At 38.3% G+C, this 24,380-nt stretch overlaps 1 protein-coding gene across 2 annotated transcripts; it reads left to right on the top strand.

The window, feature by feature from the left end:
• Window positions 1-14,595: 14,595 nt before the first annotated feature.
• Window positions 14,596-24,226, top strand: mettl3 (methyltransferase like 3). 2 transcript variants are annotated; one of them, XM_062994274.1, is made up of 11 exons: window positions 14,596-14,717; window positions 16,543-16,613; window positions 20,027-20,491; window positions 20,572-20,747; window positions 22,153-22,366; window positions 22,528-22,715; window positions 23,112-23,150; window positions 23,251-23,359; window positions 23,443-23,508; window positions 23,611-23,723; window positions 23,804-24,226. In XM_062994274.1, exons 1-11 carry the CDS (start codon window positions 14,615-14,617, stop codon window positions 23,913-23,915), a joined length of 1,656 nt encoding a protein of 551 aa, XP_062850344.1. In that variant the 5' UTR covers window positions 14,596-14,614; the 3' UTR covers window positions 23,916-24,226. The 2 variants fall into 2 exon arrangements, with proteins under 2 accessions (XP_062850344.1, XP_062850343.1); XM_062994273.1 differs by having other exon boundaries at window positions 16,543-16,727.
• The last annotated feature ends 154 nt before the right edge of the window (window positions 24,227-24,380 follow it).

The raw sequence follows: 24,380 nt of genomic DNA, 5'->3' as shown, positions 1-24,380 counted from the left end.
ACTGGGCCTCATGGCAGTTTTCCAACAGGATAACGACCCCAAACACAACCTCCAAGATGACAACTGCCTTGCTGAGGAAGCTGAAGGTAAAGGTGATGGACTAAACCCAATTGAGCACCTGTGGCGCATCCTCAAGTGGAAGGTGGAGGAGTTCAAGGTGTCTAACATCCACCAGCTCCATGATGTCATCATGGAGGAGTGGAAGAGGATTCCAGTAGCAACCTGTGCAGCTCTGGTGAATTCCATGCCCAGGAGGGTTAAGGCAGTGCTGGATAATAATGGTGGTCACACAAAATATTGACACTTTGGGCACAATTTGGACATGTTCACTGTGGGGTGTACTCACTTATGTTGCCAGCCATTTAGACATTAATGGCTGTGTGTTGAGTTATTTTCAGAAGACAGTAAATCTACACTGCTATACAAGTTGTACACTGACTACTCTAAGTTATATCCAAGTTTTATTTCTATAGTGTTGTCCCATGAAAAGATATAATAAAATATTTGCAGAAATGTGAGGGGTGTACTCACTTTTGTGATACACTGTATATATTTATATATAGTCAACTGATTTACATTGATTTAAAGAGCTCAGATGCACCACTGTAAGAATTCATTGCTTTCTACTGAACAGTTTTGCTTTATATAATATTTTATTTAATAATATATTTAAGATAAACCATTATTTTTCATGATTTTATAAAAACTGCATTAAAAACTGCGGTTATCAGAACCCATCCATACAGGACAAATATTACATTACATATCATTCAGTTAAATGACTTTATAGCCTTGTATTATGTCTATTCTGCTCAAACCTCTCTTCTTTACACAGCATGTCAGTCTCCATCTATGGCTTGTCGGACACCTCGTTCTGCACATGCGCACATCCACACTTGACTTGAGATCGTTATTTTAACCAATTGTCTCTGCCTCGACACAGAACTTTAAGCGAAATACAAATGTAGTGTTTTCAGTTATTTTACTCTGAAACATGAGTCTGCCAAAGTACGTGCTTGTGTACTTCTTTGAAGATGAAATTCCTTCACGTGTTATTGAGAATCTGACAAGATCTCACCGACTGCTAAACTGTTGTCGTCAACTTACAGTAAGAAATGAAAAAAAGACGTTCGTCACGCCCTGCTAAACTTAAACAGTTTATAATAATAAACATGAAAAACTATATTATCTCTGAAATGTTATTAAAAATAAGTGGTCATTGTAGAAAGTCGAATGTTTTCAAATGAGTAACTTGGGACGTTAGCTAAACGTTACGTTAACATTAGCCTTCTCACTGTGCATTTTAAATACTTAGTAATGCTTGTTAAGACTGGTGCAATTGCTTAGTTTATAGTGCTGTTATTGTGCTGAACTGCACTATAATAAACTTATGACTTTTAATGATTTTAGGTTTACAGATAATATTACTTAGAAATGAACATAGAGAAGTTTGTAAATGCTTTTAACATCTCTAACGAGACAATTCACCTTTGATGCAATATCTGCACACATATCTGTACACATGAATTAAATGTGGACGTTAACCTGCATGTTACACTTAAAATACTAGAGGTCCAAAATTTTCTTTCAAATAATAGGTTATATGTGTGCTTTAAACCACCTAAGCCCACCAACAACCCAGATAAAACCCTGCATTTGTGCCATTGTGTTTAGTTATTGTAGCATTCTGTTAACTACAGATTGAAAATATGAAATTAAAAACAGGTTTTTTTATTCCAGGAAAATGGCGACATGTCAAGGAGGGCTGCTGAGGTAGAGAGAGTCTCAGTGTATTTGCCTTCATTCACATCAGCACAAAAGGATGGGTCGCCCATATTCAAGTTTATAATAGTGGCAACAAGTTTGACATTTAGTACACTGCTCCACAACCAGATTCACAGAACGTCAATGTTTTTGTAGCCCATATCCTAAATCAATAGAAGTAAGTGCTAGTTGACTTTTTTTATTAAAATATATTGTGTTTAAAATATATTTGTGTAAAAATATATTGTGGAACAACTCGCTTTTTTCAGTTCTGGTGCTGACAATATCTATTAATTCATCCACCTTTGTGCCCACTCGCCCATCTCTGTATGCTATAACTTCAAAAGCATTTAAAGTATTCAGCATATTAATAACTTCAATAGCTTTTACAATATTCATCAAATTGCTCCAAATTGTTGTAATTCACCAAGTGTATTCCACATTACATACTACAACTCTTATACTGACACTTTTACCCTTAATTACATATTTAAAAAAAACAGATTTTTATTCAAAACTTCAATAGTATTTAAAGTATTCAGCATATTAATAACTTCAATAGCTTTTAAAATATTCATCAAATTGCTCCAAAACAAGCTGTATTATATCAAGTGTAACTCACATTACATACTACAACTCTTATACTGACACTTTTACCCTTAATTACATATAAAAAAACAGATTTTTATTCATAACTTCAATAGCATTTAAAGTATTCAGCATGTTAATAACTTCAATAGCTTTTAACATATGCATCAAATTGCTCCAAAACAAGTTGTATTTTATCAAGTGTAACCCACATTACATTCTACAACCCATATACTGACACTTTTACCTTTTATTAAATAATAAAAAACAGATTTTTATTCATAACTTCAATAGCATTTAAAGTATTCAGCATAATAATAACTTTAATAGCTTTTAAAATATTCATCAATTTGCTTCAAAACAAGTTGTATTTTATCAAGTGTAACCCACAAACTACAATTAATTGCTTAGTTGGATTATTTAAAATACAACAACAAAAACAATATTTACCAAAAAAAACTATATTTAAATAAATATTAAAACATCCACAGCACTAGTATGATTTCCCTTCTTAGTTTTGTTTAATCAAGCTGGCTGTTTAATTATTTTATGGCATATTAAGTACCGCCATGTACCTTATGAAATAATGCTATTTCATGATTTTCACTGTAAAATCACACATAAGAGTAATTCAACCATTAAAAAAGAGCCACAGACACCTCTTGCACATTGAAGACTTAAATTAAATTAAAGACTGCAACATAACTTCAAGGAAGCTTTGTTATTTTAGCTGCCCAGAATGACTTGGTTACAGTGTAAAATGTTTTACATGTACTGATAAATATGCAGAAATACTTAAAAAACCTATTTGTTTACTTTGCAGGAGGAGAATGCAGAGACGCCCTGAATTACTACCTAACTTTATTTGTTTTTGTTCCCCATTTTCCATTTATTCATTTACATTAGAATTTATATATATTTTTTCCATTTTCCATTGATTAATTTAAATTAATTGCTTGATAATAATAACATATAATAAATACAATATATTCTAACTGATTTTACCTTAGTTTATAATGGATAGAAAAATTGAGGGATTGTTCTTTTTTCATTTTTCGTTCATTCAATTGAATTTGATTGATGATGATAAAACATTTTTTTAAATAAATATGTTTGCATTGATTTTGCCTCCATTTATGTCAGTATAATCACATGAATTGTTTGAATTAGACCATCAGAGCAAATGTTATCAGAGTGATTCAGATATTTTTTTTAATTAATGGTAATGTCTGAGGGGGTTGGGGGGGTTCAAGACTGTAGTATATTAGAATTGGATTTGGTGATATATAACTGTAAGTTACAAATTTGTATGTTGCAAATAAATGTGCAGAGTTAAACGGATTCTCTCTGTGCCTGCAATGTCCTTCATCCAATATATCACAGAGACAGAGTGATTAACATTGTCTTGGTTTAACATTATCTGTAGTTATGTTAAAAGTATGTTAAAGTAACATTTAAAACATTTAAAAATGTTTTTGGGTATGTTCTTTAACTTGTATTATACAACAGTTAGTTCCGACCTTACAATCTGATAAGCGATATTCGTGATAACAGCACGGCCTTTTCACACCACAACTGTATTACTCCGCTGACGCGTTGCCAGTAACGACAAGCTTCATGCACACAAACGTGCACACAGCGACACAGACTTTTTTTCCCGATCTCGATTTAAATCCGTTATCTGATACACAATCTAGCGCACTGTGTAGTGAACATAAATTCGTGATCTGATACACAATCTAGCGCACTGTGTAGTGAACAAAAATTCGCGATCTGATATACAGTCTAGCGCACTATGTAGGGAACATAAATCCGTGATCTGATATACAGTCTAGTGCACTGTGTAGTGAACAAAAATTCGCGATCTGATATACAGTCTAGCGCACTATGTAGGGAACATAAATCCGCGATCTGATATACAGTCTAGCGCACTATGTAGGGAACATAAATCCGCGATCTGATATACAGTCTAGCGCACTATGTAGGGAACATAAATCCGCGATCTGATATACAGTCTAGTGCACTGTGTAGGGAACATAAATCCGTGATCTGATATACAGTCTAGTGCACTGTGTAGGGAACATAAATCCGTGATCTGATATACAGTCTAGCGCACTATGTAGGGAACATAAATCCGTGATCTGATATACAGTCTAGTGCACTGTGTAGGGAACATAAATCCGTGATCTGATATACAGTCTAGTGCACTGTGTAGGGAACATAAATCCGTGATCTGATATACAGTCTAGTGCACTGTGTAGGGAACATAAATCCGTGATCTGATATACAGTCTAGTGCACTGTGTAGGGAACATAAATCCGTGATCTGATATACAGTCTAGCGCACTGTGTAGGGAACATAAATCCGTGATCTGATATACAGTCTAGTGCACTGTGTAGGGAACATAAATCCGTGATCTGATATACAGTCTAGTGCACTATGTAGGGAACATAAATCCGCGATCTGATATACAGTCTAGCGCACTATGTAGGGAACATAAATCCGTGATCTGATATACAGTCTAGTGCACTATGTAGGGAACATAAATCCGCGATCTGATACACAATCTAGCGCACTATGTAGGGAACATAAATCCGCGATCTGATATACAATCTAGTGCACTATGTAGGGAACATAAATCCGCGATCTGATACACAATCTAGTGCACTATGTATGAAACTTTAATGTGTTTGTAACGCGAACCGTTAGCTTAATAGCCCAGCAGCTCTTAAGAGTTTTGTTATCACCCATAATCCTTTGGTGTCTGCGAGAGGTTTTTTATTTCTTTTTTTTCCCTTCAGAGGTTCTTGCCTTCTTCTTCATGTTGTTCTTACCTCCCTGAAATGAGTTTTTGCAACTTGGGATGTCTGCTTTGTAGTGTTAAATTTTATATTCGTTGTGGAACTACTTTTTGGCGGAAGGTATTGTCAATATTAAAGCATATTTATTATGAAATTCAGGGCTTCTTTGATTTATTTTCTTTATTTTGTAAAAACTGTTGAATAAAAGCAATAGAACACTTGAGGTCGTGTGTTATCGCAAATAACATCACGGCTGTGATGATCTACGGATAACACACTCCCCCTCGTGTTCTATTGCTTAATTAAATGTCTTGAGAATATTAAGAAAACATAAATCCGCGATCTGATATACAGTCTAGCGCACTATGTAGGGAACATAAATCCGCGATCTGATATACAGTCTAGCGCACTATGTAGGGAACATAAATCCGTGATCTGATATACAGTCTAGTGCACTATGTAGGGAACATAAATCCGTGATCTGATATACAGTCTAGCGCACTATGTAGGGAACATAAATCCGCGATCTGATATACAGTCTAGCGCACTATGTAGGGAACATAAATCCGTGATCTGATATACAGTCTAGTGCACTGTGTAGGGAACATAAATCCGTGATCTGATATACAGTCTAGTGCACTATGTAGGGAACATAAATCCGTGATCTGATATACAGTCTAGTGCACTATGTAGGGAACATAAATCCGTGATCTGATATACAGTCTAGTGCACTGTGTAGGGAACATAAATCCGTGATCTGATATACAGTCTAGTGCACTATGTAGGGAACATAAATCCGTGATCTGATATACAGTCTAGTGCACTATGTAGGGAACATAAATCCGTGATCTGATATACAGTCTAGTGCACTGTGTAGGGAACATAAATCCGTGATCTGATATACAGTCTAGCGCACTATGTAGGGAACATAAATGCACTATGTAGGGAACATAAATCCGCGATCTGATATACAGTCTAGTGCACTATGTAGGGAACATAAATCCGTGATCTGATATACAGTCTAGTGCACTATGTAGGGAACATAAATCCGTGATCTGATATACAGTCTAGCGCACTATGTAGGGAACATAAATACGCGATCTGATATACAGTCTAGTGCACTATGTAGGGAACATAAATCCGTGATCTGATACACAATCTAGCGCACTGTGTAGGGAACATAAATCCGCGATCTGATACACAATCTAGTGCACTATGTATGAAACTTTAATGTGTTTGTAACGCGAACCGTTAGCTTAATAGCCCAGCAGCTCTTAAGAGTTTTGTTATCACCCATAATCCTTTGGTGTCTGCGAGAGGTTTTTTATTTCTTTTTTTTTCCCTTCAGAGGTTCTTGCCTTCTTCTTCATGTTGTTCTTACCTCCCTGAAATGAGTTTTTGCAACTTGGGATGTCTGCTTTGTAGTGTTAAATTTTATATTCGTTGTGGAACTACTTTTTGGCGGAAGGTATTGTCAATATTAAAGCATATTTATTATGAAATTCAGGGCTTCTTTGATTTATTTTCTTTATTTTGTAAAAACTGTTGAATAAAAGCAATAGAACACTTGAGGTCGTGTGTTATCGCAAATAACATCACGGCTGTGATGATCTACGGATAACACACTCCCCCTCGTGTTCTATTGCTTAATTAAATGTCTTGAGAATATTAAGAAAACATAAATCCGCGATCTGATATACAGTCTAGCGCACTATGTAGGGAACATAAATCCGTGATCTGATATACAGTCTAGCGCACTATGTAGGGAACATAAATCCGCGATCTGATATACAGTCTAGAGCACTATGTAGGGAACATAAATCCGTGATCTGATATACAGTCTAGTGCACTGTGTAGGGAACATAAATCCGTGATCTGATATACAATCTAGTGCACTATGTAGGGAACATTAATCCGCGATCTGATATACAGTCTAGCGCACAATGTAGGGAACATAAATCCGTGATCTGATATACAGTCTAGTGCACTATGTAGGGAACATAAATCCGTGATCTGATATACAGTCTAGCGCACTATGTAGGGAACATAAATACGCGATCTGATATACAGTCTAGTGCACTATGTAGGGAACATAAATCCGTGATCTGATACACAATCTAGCGCACTGTGTAGGGAACATAAATCCGCGATCTGATACACAATCTAGTGCACTATGTATGAAACTTTAATGTGTTTGTAACGCGAACCGTTAGCTTAATAGCCCAGCAGCTCTTAAGAGTTTTGTTATCACCCATAATCCTTTGGTGTCTGCGAGAGGTTTTTTATTTCTTTTTTTTTCCCTTCAGAGGTTCTTGCCTTCTTCTTCATGTTGTTCTTACCTCCCTGAAATGAGTTTTTGCAACTTGGGATGTCTGCTTTGTAGTGTTAAATTTTATATTCGTTGTGGAACTACTTTTTGGCGGAAGGTATTGTCAATATTAAAGCATATTTATTATGAAATTCAGGGCTTCTTTGATTTATTTTCTTTATTTTGTAAAAACTGTTGAATAAAAGCAATAGAACACTTGAGGTCGTGTGTTATCGCAAATAACATCACGGCTGTGATGATCTACGGATAACACACTCCCCCTCGTGTTCTATTGCTTAATTAAATGTCTTGAGAATATTAAGAAAACATAAATCCGCGATCTGATATACAGTCTAGCGCACTATGTAGGGAACATAAATCCGTGATCTGATATACAATCTAGTGCACTGTGTAGGGAACATAAATCCGCGATCTGATATACAGTCTAGCGCACTATGTAGGGAACATAAATCCGTGATCTGATATACAGTCTAGAGCACTATGTAGGGAACATAAATCCGTGATCTGATATACAGTCTAGTGCACTGTGTAGGGAACATAAATCCGTGATCTGATATACAATCTAGTGCACTATGTAGGGAACATTAATCCGCGATCTGATATACAGTCTAGCGCACAATGTAGGGAACATAAATCCGTGATCTGATATACAGTCTAGTGCACTGTGTAGGGAACATAAATCCGCGATCTGATATACAGTCTAGTGCACTGTGTAGGGAACATAAATCCGTGATCTGATATACAGTCTAGTGCACTGTGTATGGAACATAAATCCGCGATCTGATATACAGTCTAGCGCACTATGTAGGGAACATAAATCCGTGATCTGATATACAGTCTAGTGCACTGTGTAGGGAACATAAATCCGCGATCTGATATACAGTCTAGTGCACTGTGTAGGGAACATAAGTCCGCGATCTGATATACCGTCTAGTGCACTATGTAGGGAACATAAATCCGTGATCTGATATACAGTCTAGCGCACTATGTAGGGAACATAAATACGCGATCTGATATACAGTCTAGTGCACTATGTAGGGAACATAAATCCGCGATCTGATATACAGTCTAGTGCACTGTGTAGGGAACATAAATCCGCGATCTGATATACAGTCTAGTGCACTATGTAGGGAACATAAATCCGTGATCTGATATACAGTCTAGCGCACTGTGTAGGGAACATAAATCCGCGATCTGATATACAGTCTAGCGCACTATGTAGGGAACATAAATCCGCGATCTGATATACAGTCTAGAGCACTATGTAGGGAACATAAATCCGTGATCTGATATACAGTCTAGCGCACTATGTAGGGAACATAAATCCGCGATCTGATATACAGTCTAGTGCACTGTGTAGGGAACATAAATCCGTGATCTGATATACAGTCTAGTGCACTATGTAGGGAACATAAATCCGTGATCTGATATACAGTCTAGTGCACTATGTAGGGAACATAAATCCGCGATCTGATATACAGTCTAGTGCACTGTGTATGGAACATAAATCCGCGATCTGATATACAGTCTAGCGCACTATGTAGGGAACATAAATCCGCGATCTGATATACAGTCTAGAGCACTATGTAGGGAACATAAATCCGTGATCTGATATACAGTCTAGCGCACTATGTAGGGAACATAAATCCGCGATCTGATATACAGTCTAGTGCACTGTGTAGGGAACATAAATCCGTGATCTGATATACAGTCTAGTGCACTATGTAGGGAACATAAATCCGTGATCTGATATACAGTCTAGTGCACTATGTAGGGAACATAAATCCGCGATCTGATATACAGTCTAGTGCACTGTGTATGGAACATAAATCCGCGATCTGATATACAGTCTAGCGCACTATGTAGGGAACATAAATCCGTGATCTGATATACAGTCTAGCGCACTATGTAGGGAACATAAATGCACTATGTAGGGAACATAAATCCGCGATCTGATATACAGTCTAGTGCACTATGTAGGGAACATAAATCCGTGATCTGATATACAGTCTAGTGCACTATGTAGGGAACATAAATCCGTGATCTGATATACAGTCTAGCGCACTATGTAGGGAACATAAATACGCGATCTGATATACAGTCTAGTGCACTATGTAGGGAACATAAATCCGTGATCTGATACACAATCTAGCGCACTGTGTAGGGAACATAAATCCGCGATCTGATACACAATCTAGTGCACTATGTATGAAACTTTAATGTGTTTGTAACGCGAACCGTTAGCTTAATAGCCCAGCAGCTCTTAAGAGTTTTGTTATCACCCATAATCCTTTGGTGTCTGCGAGAGGTTTTTTATTTCTTTTTTTTTCCCTTCAGAGGTTCTTGCCTTCTTCTTCATGTTGTTCTTACCTCCCTGAAATGAGTTTTTGCAACTTGGGATGTCTGCTTTGTAGTGTTAAATTTTATATTCGTTGTGGAACTACTTTTTGGCGGAAGGTATTGTCAATATTAAAGCATATTTATTATGAAATTCAGGGCTTCTTTGATTTATTTTCTTTATTTTGTAAAAACTGTTGAATAAAAGCAATAGAACACTTGAGGTCGTGTGTTATCGCAAATAACATCACGGCTGTGATGATCTACGGATAACACACTCCCCCTCGTGTTCTATTGCTTAATTAAATGTCTTGAGAATATTAAGAAAACATAAATCCGCGATCTGATATACAGTCTAGCGCACTATGTAGGGAACATAAATCCGTGATCTGATATACAGTCTAGCGCACTATGTAGGGAACATAAATCCGCGATCTGATATACAGTCTAGAGCACTATGTAGGGAACATAAATCCGTGATCTGATATACAGTCTAGTGCACTGTGTAGGGAACATAAATCCGTGATCTGATATACAATCTAGTGCACTATGTAGGGAACATTAATCCGCGATCTGATATACAGTCTAGCGCACAATGTAGGGAACATAAATCCGTGATCTGATATACAGTCTAGTGCACTATGTAGGGAACATAAATCCGTGATCTGATATACAGTCTAGCGCACTATGTAGGGAACATAAATACGCGATCTGATATACAGTCTAGTGCACTATGTAGGGAACATAAATCCGTGATCTGATACACAATCTAGCGCACTGTGTAGGGAACATAAATCCGCGATCTGATACACAATCTAGTGCACTATGTATGAAACTTTAATGTGTTTGTAACGCGAACCGTTAGCTTAATAGCCCAGCAGCTCTTAAGAGTTTTGTTATCACCCATAATCCTTTGGTGTCTGCGAGAGGTTTTTTATTTCTTTTTTTTTCCCTTCAGAGGTTCTTGCCTTCTTCTTCATGTTGTTCTTACCTCCCTGAAATGAGTTTTTGCAACTTGGGATGTCTGCTTTGTAGTGTTAAATTTTATATTCGTTGTGGAACTACTTTTTGGCGGAAGGTATTGTCAATATTAAAGCATATTTATTATGAAATTCAGGGCTTCTTTGATTTATTTTCTTTATTTTGTAAAAACTGTTGAATAAAAGCAATAGAACACTTGAGGTCGTGTGTTATCGCAAATAACATCACGGCTGTGATGATCTACGGATAACACACTCCCCCTCGTGTTCTATTGCTTAATTAAATGTCTTGAGAATATTAAGAAAACATAAATCCGCGATCTGATATACAGTCTAGCGCACTATGTAGGGAACATAAATCCGTGATCTGATATACAATCTAGTGCACTGTGTAGGGAACATAAATCCGCGATCTGATATACAGTCTAGCGCACTATGTAGGGAACATAAATCCGTGATCTGATATACAGTCTAGAGCACTATGTAGGGAACATAAATCCGTGATCTGATATACAGTCTAGTGCACTGTGTAGGGAACATAAATCCGTGATCTGATATACAATCTAGTGCACTATGTAGGGAACATTAATCCGCGATCTGATATACAGTCTAGCGCACAATGTAGGGAACATAAATCCGTGATCTGATATACAGTCTAGTGCACTGTGTAGGGAACATAAATCCGCGATCTGATATACAGTCTAGTGCACTGTGTAGGGAACATAAATCCGTGATCTGATATACAGTCTAGTGCACTGTGTATGGAACATAAATCCGCGATCTGATATACAGTCTAGCGCACTATGTAGGGAACATAAATCCGTGATCTGATATACAGTCTAGTGCACTGTGTAGGGAACATAAATCCGCGATCTGATATACAGTCTAGTGCACTGTGTAGGGAACATAAGTCCGCGATCTGATATACCGTCTAGTGCACTATGTAGGGAACATAAATCCGTGATCTGATATACAGTCTAGCGCACTATGTAGGGAACATAAATACGCGATCTGATATACAGTCTAGTGCACTATGTAGGGAACATAAATCCGCGATCTGATATACAGTCTAGTGCACTGTGTAGGGAACATAAATCCGCGATCTGATATACAGTCTAGTGCACTATGTAGGGAACATAAATCCGTGATCTGATATACAGTCTAGCGCACTGTGTAGGGAACATAAATCCGCGATCTGATATACAGTCTAGCGCACTATGTAGGGAACATAAATCCGCGATCTGATATACAGTCTAGAGCACTATGTAGGGAACATAAATCCGTGATCTGATATACAGTCTAGCGCACTATGTAGGGAACATAAATCCGCGATCTGATATACAGTCTAGTGCACTGTGTAGGGAACATAAATCCGTGATCTGATATACAGTCTAGTGCACTATGTAGGGAACATAAATCCGTGATCTGATATACAGTCTAGTGCACTATGTAGGGAACATAAATCCGCGATCTGATATACAGTCTAGTGCACTGTGTATGGAACATAAATCCGCGATCTGATATACAGTCTAGCGCACTATGTAGGGAACATAAATCCGTGATCTGATATACAGTCTAGTGCACTGTGTAGGGAACATAAATCCGTGATCTGATATACAGTCTAGCGCACTATGTAGGGAACATAAATCCGTGATCTGATATACAGTCTAGCGCACTATGTAGGGAACATAAATCCGTGATCTGATATACAGTCTAGTGCACTGTGTAGGGAACATAAATCCGCGATCTGATACACAATCTAGCGCACTATGTAGGGAACAAAAATCCGTGATCTGATATACAGTCTAGCGCACTGTGTAGGGAACATAAATCCGCGATCTGATATACAGTCTAGTGCACTGTGTAGGGAACATAAATCCGCGATCTGATCTAGTGCACTATGTATGGAACTTTAATGTGTTTGTAACGCGAACCGTTAGCTTAATAGCCCAGCAGCTCTTAAGAGTTTTGTTATCATCCTTTGGTGTCTGCGAGAGGTTTTTTATTTCTTTTTTTTCCCTTCAGAGGTTCTTGCCTTCTTCTTCATGTTGTTCTTACCTCCCTGAAATGAGTTTTTGCAACTTGGGATGTCTGCTTTGTAGTGTTAAATTTTATATTCGTTGTGGAACTACTTTTTGGCGGAAGGTATTGTCAATATTAAAGCATATTTATTATGAAATTCAGGGCTTCTTTGATTTATTTTCTTTATTTTGTAAAAACTGTTGAATAAAAGCAATAGAACACTTGAGGTCGTGTGTTATCGCAAATAACATCACGGCTGTGATGATCTACGGATAACACACTCCCCCTCGTGTTCTATTGCTTAATTAAATGTCTTGAGAATATTAAGAAAACTGACTTAATGTTCTATTAAAACATTCATACAACCAAAATGGAATGTTAAGGGAACGTTCAGAAGACCTTATTTAAAATGTTTTTACAACATTCCAAGACAACGTTTCTAGAACGTTAAATAAGTTTAAAACAGTTTAAAACACTGATGCTCGCCTACAAAGCCAAAAATGGACCAGCCCCAAGCTACCTTCGCTGTCTAATCAAAACCCGCTCTGTACCACGCAACCTCCGAGCCACCAGTTTCGCTCGACTTGATCCTCCACCCAGAACTAGAGGAAGACAAGCATCAAGGCTCTTCTCTGTACTTCTACCCAAGTGGTGGAACGAACTTCCTCTGTCTGTCCGAACATCTGAGTCTCTTGCTGTCTTGTTGCTTGATTAAAAACGCACCTCTTTACTAAGCACTTAAGCTGACTTGTACTTATTTACTAACAATTTTCAAAAAACAAAAAAAAACACCAACAGGTTTCAGCAGATTTGTGTTCTTCGACTGTTGTTTACTTAAACTAGAGAAATGAAATGTTTACTATGGAAGCACTTCTGTAAGTCACTCTGGATAAGAGCGTCTGTTAAATGCAGAAAATGTTAAATTATGGTTGCAAATGAGGTTTAGGTAACTTTAAATAACTTTTAAAAACGTTCTGAGAACATCAAGAAAACTGGACAAAATCACTTTGAAGGAACGTTCTAATAAAACATTCATACAACCAAAATGGAACGTTAAGGGAACGTTCAGAGGACCTCATTTAAAATGTTCTTAGAACATTCCAAGACAACGTTCCCAGAACATTAAATTATGGTTGCAAATGAGGTTTAGGTAACGTTCTATGAACGTTTTCATAACTTTAAAAAAAAACGTTCAGAGGACATCAAGAAAACTGGACAAAATAACGTTGAGGGAACCAAAATGGAACGTTTGGGGAACGTTCTCAGAACGTAATTTTGTTAGCTGGGAAAGACTTAATTTAAATACGTGACATGACAGTGTTAACAAAATGTTCGGCTACTCTAAAATACTACATCATTCATCTTTTTGTTTGTTTGCTGTATAATTCTACTAATTAATTTAAAGCAAAATGTAGCCCTGTTGAAAAGTATATAGAATTATAAATTCCTATTTTCTTTAGGGGGTTGGATATTTCCGATTGCAACTTTGTGTGTACGAATTCTGATGTACACTACTGCACTAGATAGTATGTACAAAAGGTAAAGGTGGCGTATTATTGTAGCACACTATTTAGTATAGTAGTATGGATTCTTATGGTAAGCAGCTGCTTTACGACGTAAGACTTTTATGGTACATGGAAGACTTTTATATTAACATCGGCTCTTAGTTTCCGTTACCCGTAGGAAGTTTGTAGACTGTTTGAAAGAGGACTGGACTGATTGAGAACTGTTCATTATCCTTATTTTTTAATAATAATAATAATAATAATAATAATTTACTCATTTAGTAAAAGATGTCGGATACTTGGAGCAGCATTCAGGCGCACAAGAAGCAGCTGGACTCTCTGAGAGAAAGACTGCAAAGGAGGAGAAAAGATCCAACACAACTCGGCATCGGTAATCTGACTGTATTAAAACTGCTACATTACTCCTGCTGAACATTAAACACAACTAAATAAGATTCTACTTTATCTTTTTTAACAGCTCATTCGGTCGAAATACTCATATAACGTTTCGTTGCAATAGGCTTAGAAAATTGCAGCTAACGGGCTTCATCTCTGTTATCTGTTTTACCTCCCATTTAAGCTGTGATCTGTTTAGGTGTGAGAAGTAACTATACTTTTGTTATATAATTATACAACAGAGACTGAAAACTGAGACTTTTCGTTTTAAGTTTAGAGTTTTGCTACTTGAATTTCGAGTTTATTACATGTGATTTTCATTACAAATGATACCATAACAGTCTGAGTCAGAAGTTTAAGCTTTAAAACATTTACATGATATTTTTTAACATTTGGTATGACCATATTTATATTCAAAAACATCACTTCATGGGTAGATGGGACAGTGGTAGCCTAGTGGGTAGAGCTTTGGACTATCAATTGAAAGGTTGAGAGTTCAAATCCCAGCTCTGCCATGCAGCCACTGTTGGGCCCTTGAGCAAGCTCAATGTTGAATGCTGAACAGAGGCATTTTCATTAATGGTCTTAGACCATTGGCCCACAATGTATAACAGTGTTTGCTGACTGACTTGCTGCAGGAATCACAGGTCTGATGTTGGCTAATCTTTCCACATTACACGGGTTTACATTACTCTGAAATACCATTTATTAGAATATATTCATATATTTCAGGTGTTTCAGACACAACACAGTTTGGGGAAGGCCCTTTGCTGTTCTAACATGCCATGAAGTGAGGTTTATGAAAGATGTTGTTTGGATCATCAATTACATCAATTACAACTTCTGTATGCTATGCATGCACCATAAAAAGTTTACATGTGTATATAGTACCATACTGTACATTTTTATCTTATTGCTTGTTTTTGCACTGTAAGTTAATGTTGTATGTATAAAAGAAGTTGTTGTTGACTGTTGTCTGAGCTGCTGTAACAAAGAAATTTCCTGCAAAGGATCAATAAAGAATCTATCTAACTTTATATTAAGGGAGTTTACTTTTATATTTATCCAACATTCTCTTAAAGCGTATGCTCACTATAAATCAAATTATTTCACAGTGTATTCTGACTTCTTACTTGGGAATATTAACAATAGTTATATTTATTAACATAAACAAAGGTAAGTTTAAAAAAGTTGTTAATCAGGGAAAAACATGTTCAGACACCAAAAATGAGTAACATTGGTACTTTGTTGAAAAGCTGCTGTTGGATATTTTTAAACGTTTTTTAGAAACTAGTCTTATTATTTTAAGTACGCTTATGGTTGTTATTTTGTTTAAAAAAAATCTTTCCAGATTTAGGTTTTTGGCTGATACGATTAAATTCTTTTTTAATATGTTTTGGTACACTTGCTCCAATCACATTTCCTTCATTGTTGTGTAGTTTCCCAGTACCATGGTTTAGAAGCAGCCCCATATACTGATGCCTCCACATACACATAGTGCTTTACTGGGGGTCTGGGGTTTTTCTGGTTTGTCTGACAAGAAAACATTGTTTAAAAAGTGTTTTGATTTATTGAAAGGCTTGTGAGAATATTTGTGCTACTATTTTAGCAGAGAGGTTTGATGTGGGTATAAGAACAGAAGTAATTTTGGTCCAGCTAATGTAAAAAATATTTTAAAGTTATATTTCTATTTTCATCAAGTTAGATATCTTCAAATACCCTTTCATTTATTGTATTTACTAGGAAGTATTTAATGCAGCCTGTCTGCATTAGAAATATCACACTCTAGCTCTGTCTGTTCTGTCTCTGTGTTATTTCAGAGGCTGGGGTTGCCGAAGGGGCATCCACACGCAGCGACAGTCCAGGACCAGCCGTCCAAACCCCCACACAGGTAGAGGAGCGCCCCCCTGACCCTGAATTAGAGAGGAGGCTTCTAGGATACCTTTCGGAACTGAGTCTCACACTACCAATCGATTCTTTCACCATTACCAATCAGCTCAACTCTGTATGTATATAAATGTGTGCATATGTGTCATGTGGAAAGTCTGACATTTTCATACAAATATATATACAGTGTATCACGAAAGTGAGTACACCCCTCACATTTCTGCAAATATTTCATTATATCTTTTCATGGGACAACACTATAGACATGAAACTTGGATATAACTTAGAGTAGTCAGTGTACAGCTTGTATAGCAGTGTAGATTTACTGTCTTCTGAAAATAACTCAACACACAGCCATTAATGTCTAAATAGCTGGCAACATAAGTGAGTACACCCCACAGTGAACATGTCCAAATTGTGCCCAAATGTGTCGTTGTCCCTCCCTGGTGTCATGTGTCAAGGTCCCAGGTGTAAATGGGGAGCAGGGCTGTTAAATTTGGTGTTTTGGGTACAATTCTCTCATACTGGCCACTGGATATTCAACATGGCACCTCATGGCAAAGAACTCTCTGAGGATGTGAGAAATAGAATTGTTGCTCTCCACAAAGATGGCCTGGGCTATAAGAAGATTGCTAACACCCTGAAACTGAGCTACAGCATGGTGGCCAAGGTCATACAGCGGTTTTCCAGGACAGGTTCCACTCGGAACAGGCTTCGCCAGGGTCGACCAAAGAAGTTGAGTCCACGTGTTCGGCGTCATATCCAGAGGTTGGCTTTAAAAAATAGACACATGAGTGCTGCCAGCATTGCTGCAGAGGTTGAAGACGTGGGAGGTCAGCCTGTCAGTGCTCAGACCATACACCGCATACTGCATCAACTCGGTCTGCATGGTCGTCATCCCAGAAGGAAGCTGACGCACAAGAAAGCCCGCAAACAGTTTGCTGAAGACAAGCAGTCCAAGAACATGGATTACTGGAATGCCCTGTGGTCTGACGAGACCAAGATAAACTTGTTTGGCTCAGATGGTGTCCAGCATGTGTGGCGGCGCCCTGGTGAGAAGTACCAAGACAACTGTATCTTGCCTACAGTCAAGCATGGTGGTGGTAGCATCATGGTCTTGGGCTGCATGAGTGTTGCTGGCACTGGGGAGCTGCAGTTCATTGAGGGAAACATGAATTCCAACATGTACTGTGACATTCTGAAACAGAGCATGATCCCCTCCCTTCGAAAACTGGGCCTCATGGCAGTTTTCCAACAGGATAACGACCCCAAACACAACCTCCAAGATGACAACTGCCTTGCTGAGGAAGCTGAAGGTAAAGGTGATGGACTAAACCCAATTGAGCACCTGTGGCGCATCCTCAAGTGGAAGGTGGAGGAGTTTAAGGTGTCTAACATCCACCAGCTCCGTGATGTCATCACGGAGGAGTGGAAGAGGATTCCAGTAGCAACCTGTGCAGCTCTGGTGAATTCCATGCCCAGGAGGGTTAAGGCAGTGATAATAATGGTGGTCACACAAAATATTGACACTTTAGGCACAATTTGGACATGTTCACTGTGGGGTGTACTCACTTATGTTGCCAGCTATTTAGACATTAATGGCTGTGTGTTGAGTTATTTTCAGAAGACAGTAAATCTACACTGCTATACAAGTTGTACACTGACTACTCTTAGTTATATCCAAGTTTCATGTCTATAGTGTTGTCCCATGAAAAGATATAATGAAATATTTGCAGAAATGTGAGGGGTGTACTCACTTTCGTGATACACTGTGTATCACAAAAGTGAGTACACCCCTCACATTTCTGCAAATATTTCATTATATCTTTTCATGGGACAACACTATAGACATGAAACTTGGATATAACTTAGAGTAGTCAGTGTACAGCTTGTATAGCAGTGTAGATTTACTGTCTTCTGAAAATAACTCAACACACAGCCATTAATGTCTAAATAGCTGGCAACATAAGTGAGTACACCCCACAGTGAACATGTCCAAATTGTGCCCAAATGTGTCGTTGTCCCTCCCTGGTGTCATGTGTCAAGGTCCCAGGTGTAAATGGGGAGCAGGGCTGTTAAATTTGGTGTTTTGGGTACAATTCTCTCATACTGGCCACTGGATATTCAACATGGCACCTCATGGCAAAGAACTCTCTGAGGATGTGAGAAATAGAATTGTTGCTTTCCACAAAGATGGCCTGGGCTATAAGAAGATTGCTAACACCCTGAAACTGAGCTACAGCATGGTGGCCAAGGTCATACAGCGGTTTTCCAGGACAGGTTCCACTCGGAACAGGCTTCGCCAGGGTCGACCAAAGAAGTTGAGTCCACGTGTTCGGCGTCATATCCAGAGGTTGGCTTTAAAAAATAGACACATGAGTGCTGCCAGCATTGCTGCAGAGGTTGAAGACGTGGGAGGTCAGCCTGTCAGTGCTCAGACCATACGCCGCACACTGCATCAACTCGGTCTGCATGGTCGTCATCCCAGAAGGAAGCTGACGCACAAGAAAGCCAGCAAACAGTTTGCTGAAGACAAGTAGTCCAAGAACATGGATTACTGGAATGCCCTGTGGTCTGACGAGACCAAGATAAACTTGTTTGGCTCAGATGGTGTCCAGCATGTGTAACGGCGCCCTGGTGAGAAGTACCAAGACAACTGTATATTGCCTACAGTCAAGCATGGTGGTGGTAGCATCATGGTCTTGGGCTGCATGAGTGTTGCTGGCACTGGGGAGCTGCAGTTCATTGAGGGAAACATGAATTCCAACATGTACTGTGACATTCTGAAACAGAACATGATCCCCTCCCTTCGAAAACTGGCCTCATGGCAGTTTTCCAACAGGATAACGACCCCAAACACAACCTCCAAGATGACAACTGCCTTGCTGAGGAAGCTGAAGGTAAAGGTGATGGACTAAACCCAATTGAGCACCTGTGGCGCATCCTCAAGTGGAAGGTGGAGGAGTTCAAGGTGTCTAACATCCACCAGCTCCGTGATGTCATCATGGAGGAGTGGAAGAGGATTCCAGTAGCAACCTGTGCAGCTCTGGTGAATTCCATGCCCAAGAGGGTTAAGGCAGTGCTGGATAATAATGGTGGTCACACAAAATATTGACACTTTGGGCACAATTTGGACATGTTCACTGTGGGGTGTACTCACTTATGTTGCCAGCCATTTAGACATTAATGGCTGTGTGTTGAGTTATTTTCAGAAGACAGTAAATCTACACTGCTATACAAGTTGTACACTGACTACTCTAAGTTATATCCAAGTTTTAGTTCTATAGTGTTGTCCCATGAAAAGATATAATAAAATATTTGCAGAAATGTGAGGGGTGTACTCACTTTTGTGATACACTGTATATATATATATCTTACACTTCTTCCTCCTTCTCTACTTCTCTGTTTAAATGTCAGGCTGAATCACCAGTATCTCATGGCTGCATCCAGAGTCTCTTACTTAAATTTTCAGCTCAGGAATTTATCGAAGTCCGACAGCTGAACAACAATGCCTTATCTTCCTCTTCCTCGTCCACATTAGTCATCTCTGTAGATCATACCAAACTTTGGGCAATGACCAGTAGTTCTACTCCCCAACCTCAAAAAATTGGTGTAAAAAGAAAAGCGGATGACATCATTCACCAAAAAAGGGCTCCTGGTTCCTCTCCTTTACACCAGACTACATCTTCACCATCTAGTACATCATCTATTTCTTTAGCCTCTAGTTCACAACTGTCTGGGACATCTGATTGGAAGTCAGGATCATGCACTGTTGGGGTTGAGAAAAAAGGTCGGACCAATAAAGGCAAAACATCTCATTTGGATATGGAAATAGAGAGCCTGTTAAATCAGCAGTCCACCAAAGAGCAACAAAGTAAAAAGGTACCAAGTTCTACTCAGTCTGCTGACTTATTGATCAACTTAATTACACACACAGTGCTTAGTAATCATTTGTGTTGTAGGTAAGCAGGGAAATCCTGGAGCTACTGAACACCAGCTCAGCCAGAGAGCAGTCCATAGTAGAGAAGTTCCGTTCACGAGGTCGAGCTCAGGTGCAGGAGTTTTGTGATCATGGGACTAAAGAGGAGTGTATGGGGTATGGAGACACACCACAGCCCTGCAACAAGCTGCACTTCAGGTGGGTCTACTAAATACTTTTTAACAGACATTGTTTTGTGAAATGAGTGCTGAGTGTCAGTGTGTGGACAATGGCTCCTACTTATTGACGTTTTATTCATGCAAATCTGATCGTAAACTGGGTCTATGCAATTTTGCTGAGTAGTCCGAGTAAACAGAACAAAGGGTTACAAAGCCATTTCAAAGGCTCTGAGACTCCAGCGAACAACAGCATAATCTCCAAATGGTGAATACTTGGAACACTAGTACATATTCCCAGAAATTTCTTTTTTATTAATTTATTCATTGTCTGTATGAGTGTAACTTTCGCCTTGAATAAGATAAAGTGGTTGTAAAACAGAGGGTCGTTTTAGTTAACCTGACTGCATGTCTTTGGACTTGTGGGAGGAAACTGGAGAACTTGCAATAAACCCATGTAGACACAGGAAGAACATGAGAACTCCACACAAAAGGGACCCGAACCGCTTCACTTGGGAACTAAACCCAGAACCTTTTTGCTGTGAGGCAGCAGTGCTACCCAATGAGCCACTGTGCCACCCCCAGAAATTCCTGGTATTCCATATTCATCCAAGAGTACTCCAGGATATCACAAATTAACCTAGATGAACATCTAATAAACTACATGCTTCACTTGCACAGATAGGTTTAGAATTCATAATCCTACTGTTAGAAAGAGACTAGGGATGTAACAATACACTCTACCCGCGATGCGATTCACGATACTGGGTTCACGATACGATTCTTTTCTGTTTTTTTAAACTGGAATTAAAGACAAATTATGACAAAGTTTCCTTATTTCTCTTAAAAAAATAAAATACTGTATTTGTAATGATCTTTTATTTATCTAAATAATGAATGCCATTTTATTTCTGAGGTAGGTGCAAACTATGCAAAACAATTTTGAATTAAGCCCAATTTGGCAACCAGGCGTATAGCACCAGTGATGTCAACCAGGTGAATTTTTGAATCAGTTATTAACTGTCTTGTGGTGCATCGTTACATCCCTAAAAGAGACACATCTGTTGATGAATGGACTAGGAACCTGTTGTATTGAGTTGCAAGGCTGCAAACCACTGCTAACCCAGAGAAGCAAAAAGGCTTTTCAACAATGCCAAAAACACTTGATGACCCTCAGTACATTTGGGATAGTGTTCTGTAAACCAATAAGTCAAAAGTAGACCTTTTTGGACGACACTGGTCATGTTATATTGCACATAATGCTAACACAACAAAAACACTAACAAAATGTTTTTTTATTACTTCATTTGTTACTTTTAATTAATTATTATTAAGAAAAAGTTGTTCCCTCTTGTAGCTATTTGTGACACATTTGCCCTGTTTACTATGAAGACAAAATTATTTTAGCAGATACAATGTAATAACTAAAATTTTTGTAACTTTTGTAGACGAATCATCAACAAGCACACTGATGAAAGCTTGGGCGACTGCTCCTTTTTGAATACCTGCTTCCACATGGACACCTGTAAGTATGTACACTATGAGATTGACAGCCCACCTGAAGCTGAGAGCGGCGCCATGGGGCCACAGCTCGGCACCACTGAACTCTCTCTGCCTGCCCAAGATGGAGAGAGCAATGTGGGGACGTTGTTTCCAGCCCAGGTAAAGACAAGTCATTTGTTTTAGAGAGTAAAACAGCTTGTAGTGACTACATGATTTTAACAGTATTTAATAAAAAATTTTATTTTATATTGTTGGGTGAACTGGATTCAAAATTGTATTTTATAAATCTTAGTTTTGTTTTACTATTTGCCTTACTTTAGTGGATCTGCTGTGATATCCGCTACCTGGATGTGTCCATTTTGGGGAAGTTTGCAGTTGTAATGGCAGATCCTCCATGGGATATTCACATGGAGCTACCATATGGAACACTGACAGATGATGAGATGAGGAAACTTAACATCCCTGTTCTACAGGATGATGGCTTCCTTTTCCTATGGGTCACTGGAAGGTACAGTTAATGCGATATTGGTTGTTTATTATGACTTTTATGATGATTATGTGAATATCAGATTTTCTCAGTGTTTTTATATATAAAAGAGCTATAAAGTAGTGCACAATCTTAATAAGTATTTATATTTTCTTACTGTCTTAACTGTCTTATTCCTTCAAGAATTATTATTATTTTATGCTCGTCCTGTTAGCCTTTAAAGTGGAAAGTCATAAACTTTCATGTTTTAATTGTATTTTTCCATAAATTTGTCATTATTTATCACTTATTTCAGCATACACAAGATCTTGAATGTGCAGGCTGCACTAAAGGGAAAAAACTGGGAAAACAATAAATGCAAATAAGATCTGTCGGGACTCTCTGTAGTCTAATGATTTATTGAAATGTATTTTACAGAGCCATGGAGCTTGGCAGAGAGTGTCTCAGCCTCTGGGGGTAGGTATTAAACATGCTGTAAAAAATAATTGAGAAATGTATCTGCTTCTTTGTCACATTTTTATGCACCTTCATTTATAATTTGCATTGCAATTTGCAGGTATGAATGTGTTGATGAGATCATTTGGGTGAAGACCAATCAGCTGCAGCGGATTATTCGCACAGGGCGAACTGGACATTGGCTAAACCACGGGAAAGAGCACTGCTTGGTGAGTGTTGTGTGTTTATTCTTGGGGTGGTTCTTCTTCCATCTTTTGCTACCTTCAAACTCTTTCTCACTCCTTCTCATTAGGTCGGGGTGAAAGGAAATCCTCAGGGATTTAATCGAGGCTTGGACTGTGATGTGATCGTTGCAGAGGTAGTAAAATTATTTTTTGGGGGAATACATGATGCTGTTATGCTGGATTTAAACATTTACAGGACAGAAAAAATCTGATATTCTTAATCATTTGTTTACTAGGTGCGATCTACCAGTCACAAACCAGATGAAATATATGGCATGATTGAACGCTTATCTCCTGGCACTAGAAAGATCGAACTGTTTGGAAGACCTCATAATGTCCAGCCAAACTGGTAAATAATAAAACTGTTAATGCTGTTGTATATTTATTTAAATTATTATTAATGATTGATTGCTTTACTTTCATTTTAAGGGTAACATTGGGAAATCAGTTGGACGGAATTCACTTGCTGGACCCTGATGTGGTAGCCCGCTTCAAGAAGCGATATCCAGATGGAGTTATCTCCAAACCCAAAAACATGTAGAGACATGAAATGGTCAGATTGATGTAGCTGTATGAGTCTTCATGAGACAATTTAAGGTAACCAGGTTATTTAAAGCCTGGATAGTGTTATTAAACAGAGGAAAGGTGTGATCTCATAACCAGAATACACATCTGGAGAGTCTTCGCAAAAGTTAGTAATTACTGCAGGTAATGGCAGTGCCTGTGCTCACAGGCTTGGCCCAATAAACCCACTGCTGTTGTGTGTGTACTTTTAACATCAGTGAAAGTGTACTGTATAAATCCATACACACTGTAGTGAACATACTTTTTAATAAAAGTTTCAGAACTAGGCATTTGATTTGGTTCTTTTAAAGCTTTGTTCAGTGCACGTCTTTTTCATATCCCAAATTTATAAGCTCAAATGCAAAAACCCCACACAGCAGCTAGTAATTCATTATTCAGTTTCACCCCTTGTCCAGAAATGTAATCTACTGCTAAATGTATT

This window comes from Trichomycterus rosablanca, chromosome 4 (assembly GCF_030014385.1).
Source record: "Trichomycterus rosablanca isolate fTriRos1 chromosome 4, fTriRos1.hap1, whole genome shotgun sequence".
Taxonomy (NCBI): domain Eukaryota; kingdom Metazoa; phylum Chordata; class Actinopteri; order Siluriformes; family Trichomycteridae; genus Trichomycterus; species Trichomycterus rosablanca.
The sequence above is the reverse complement of the archived record's forward strand: the minus strand, read 5'-3'. Positions and strand labels throughout refer to the sequence as shown.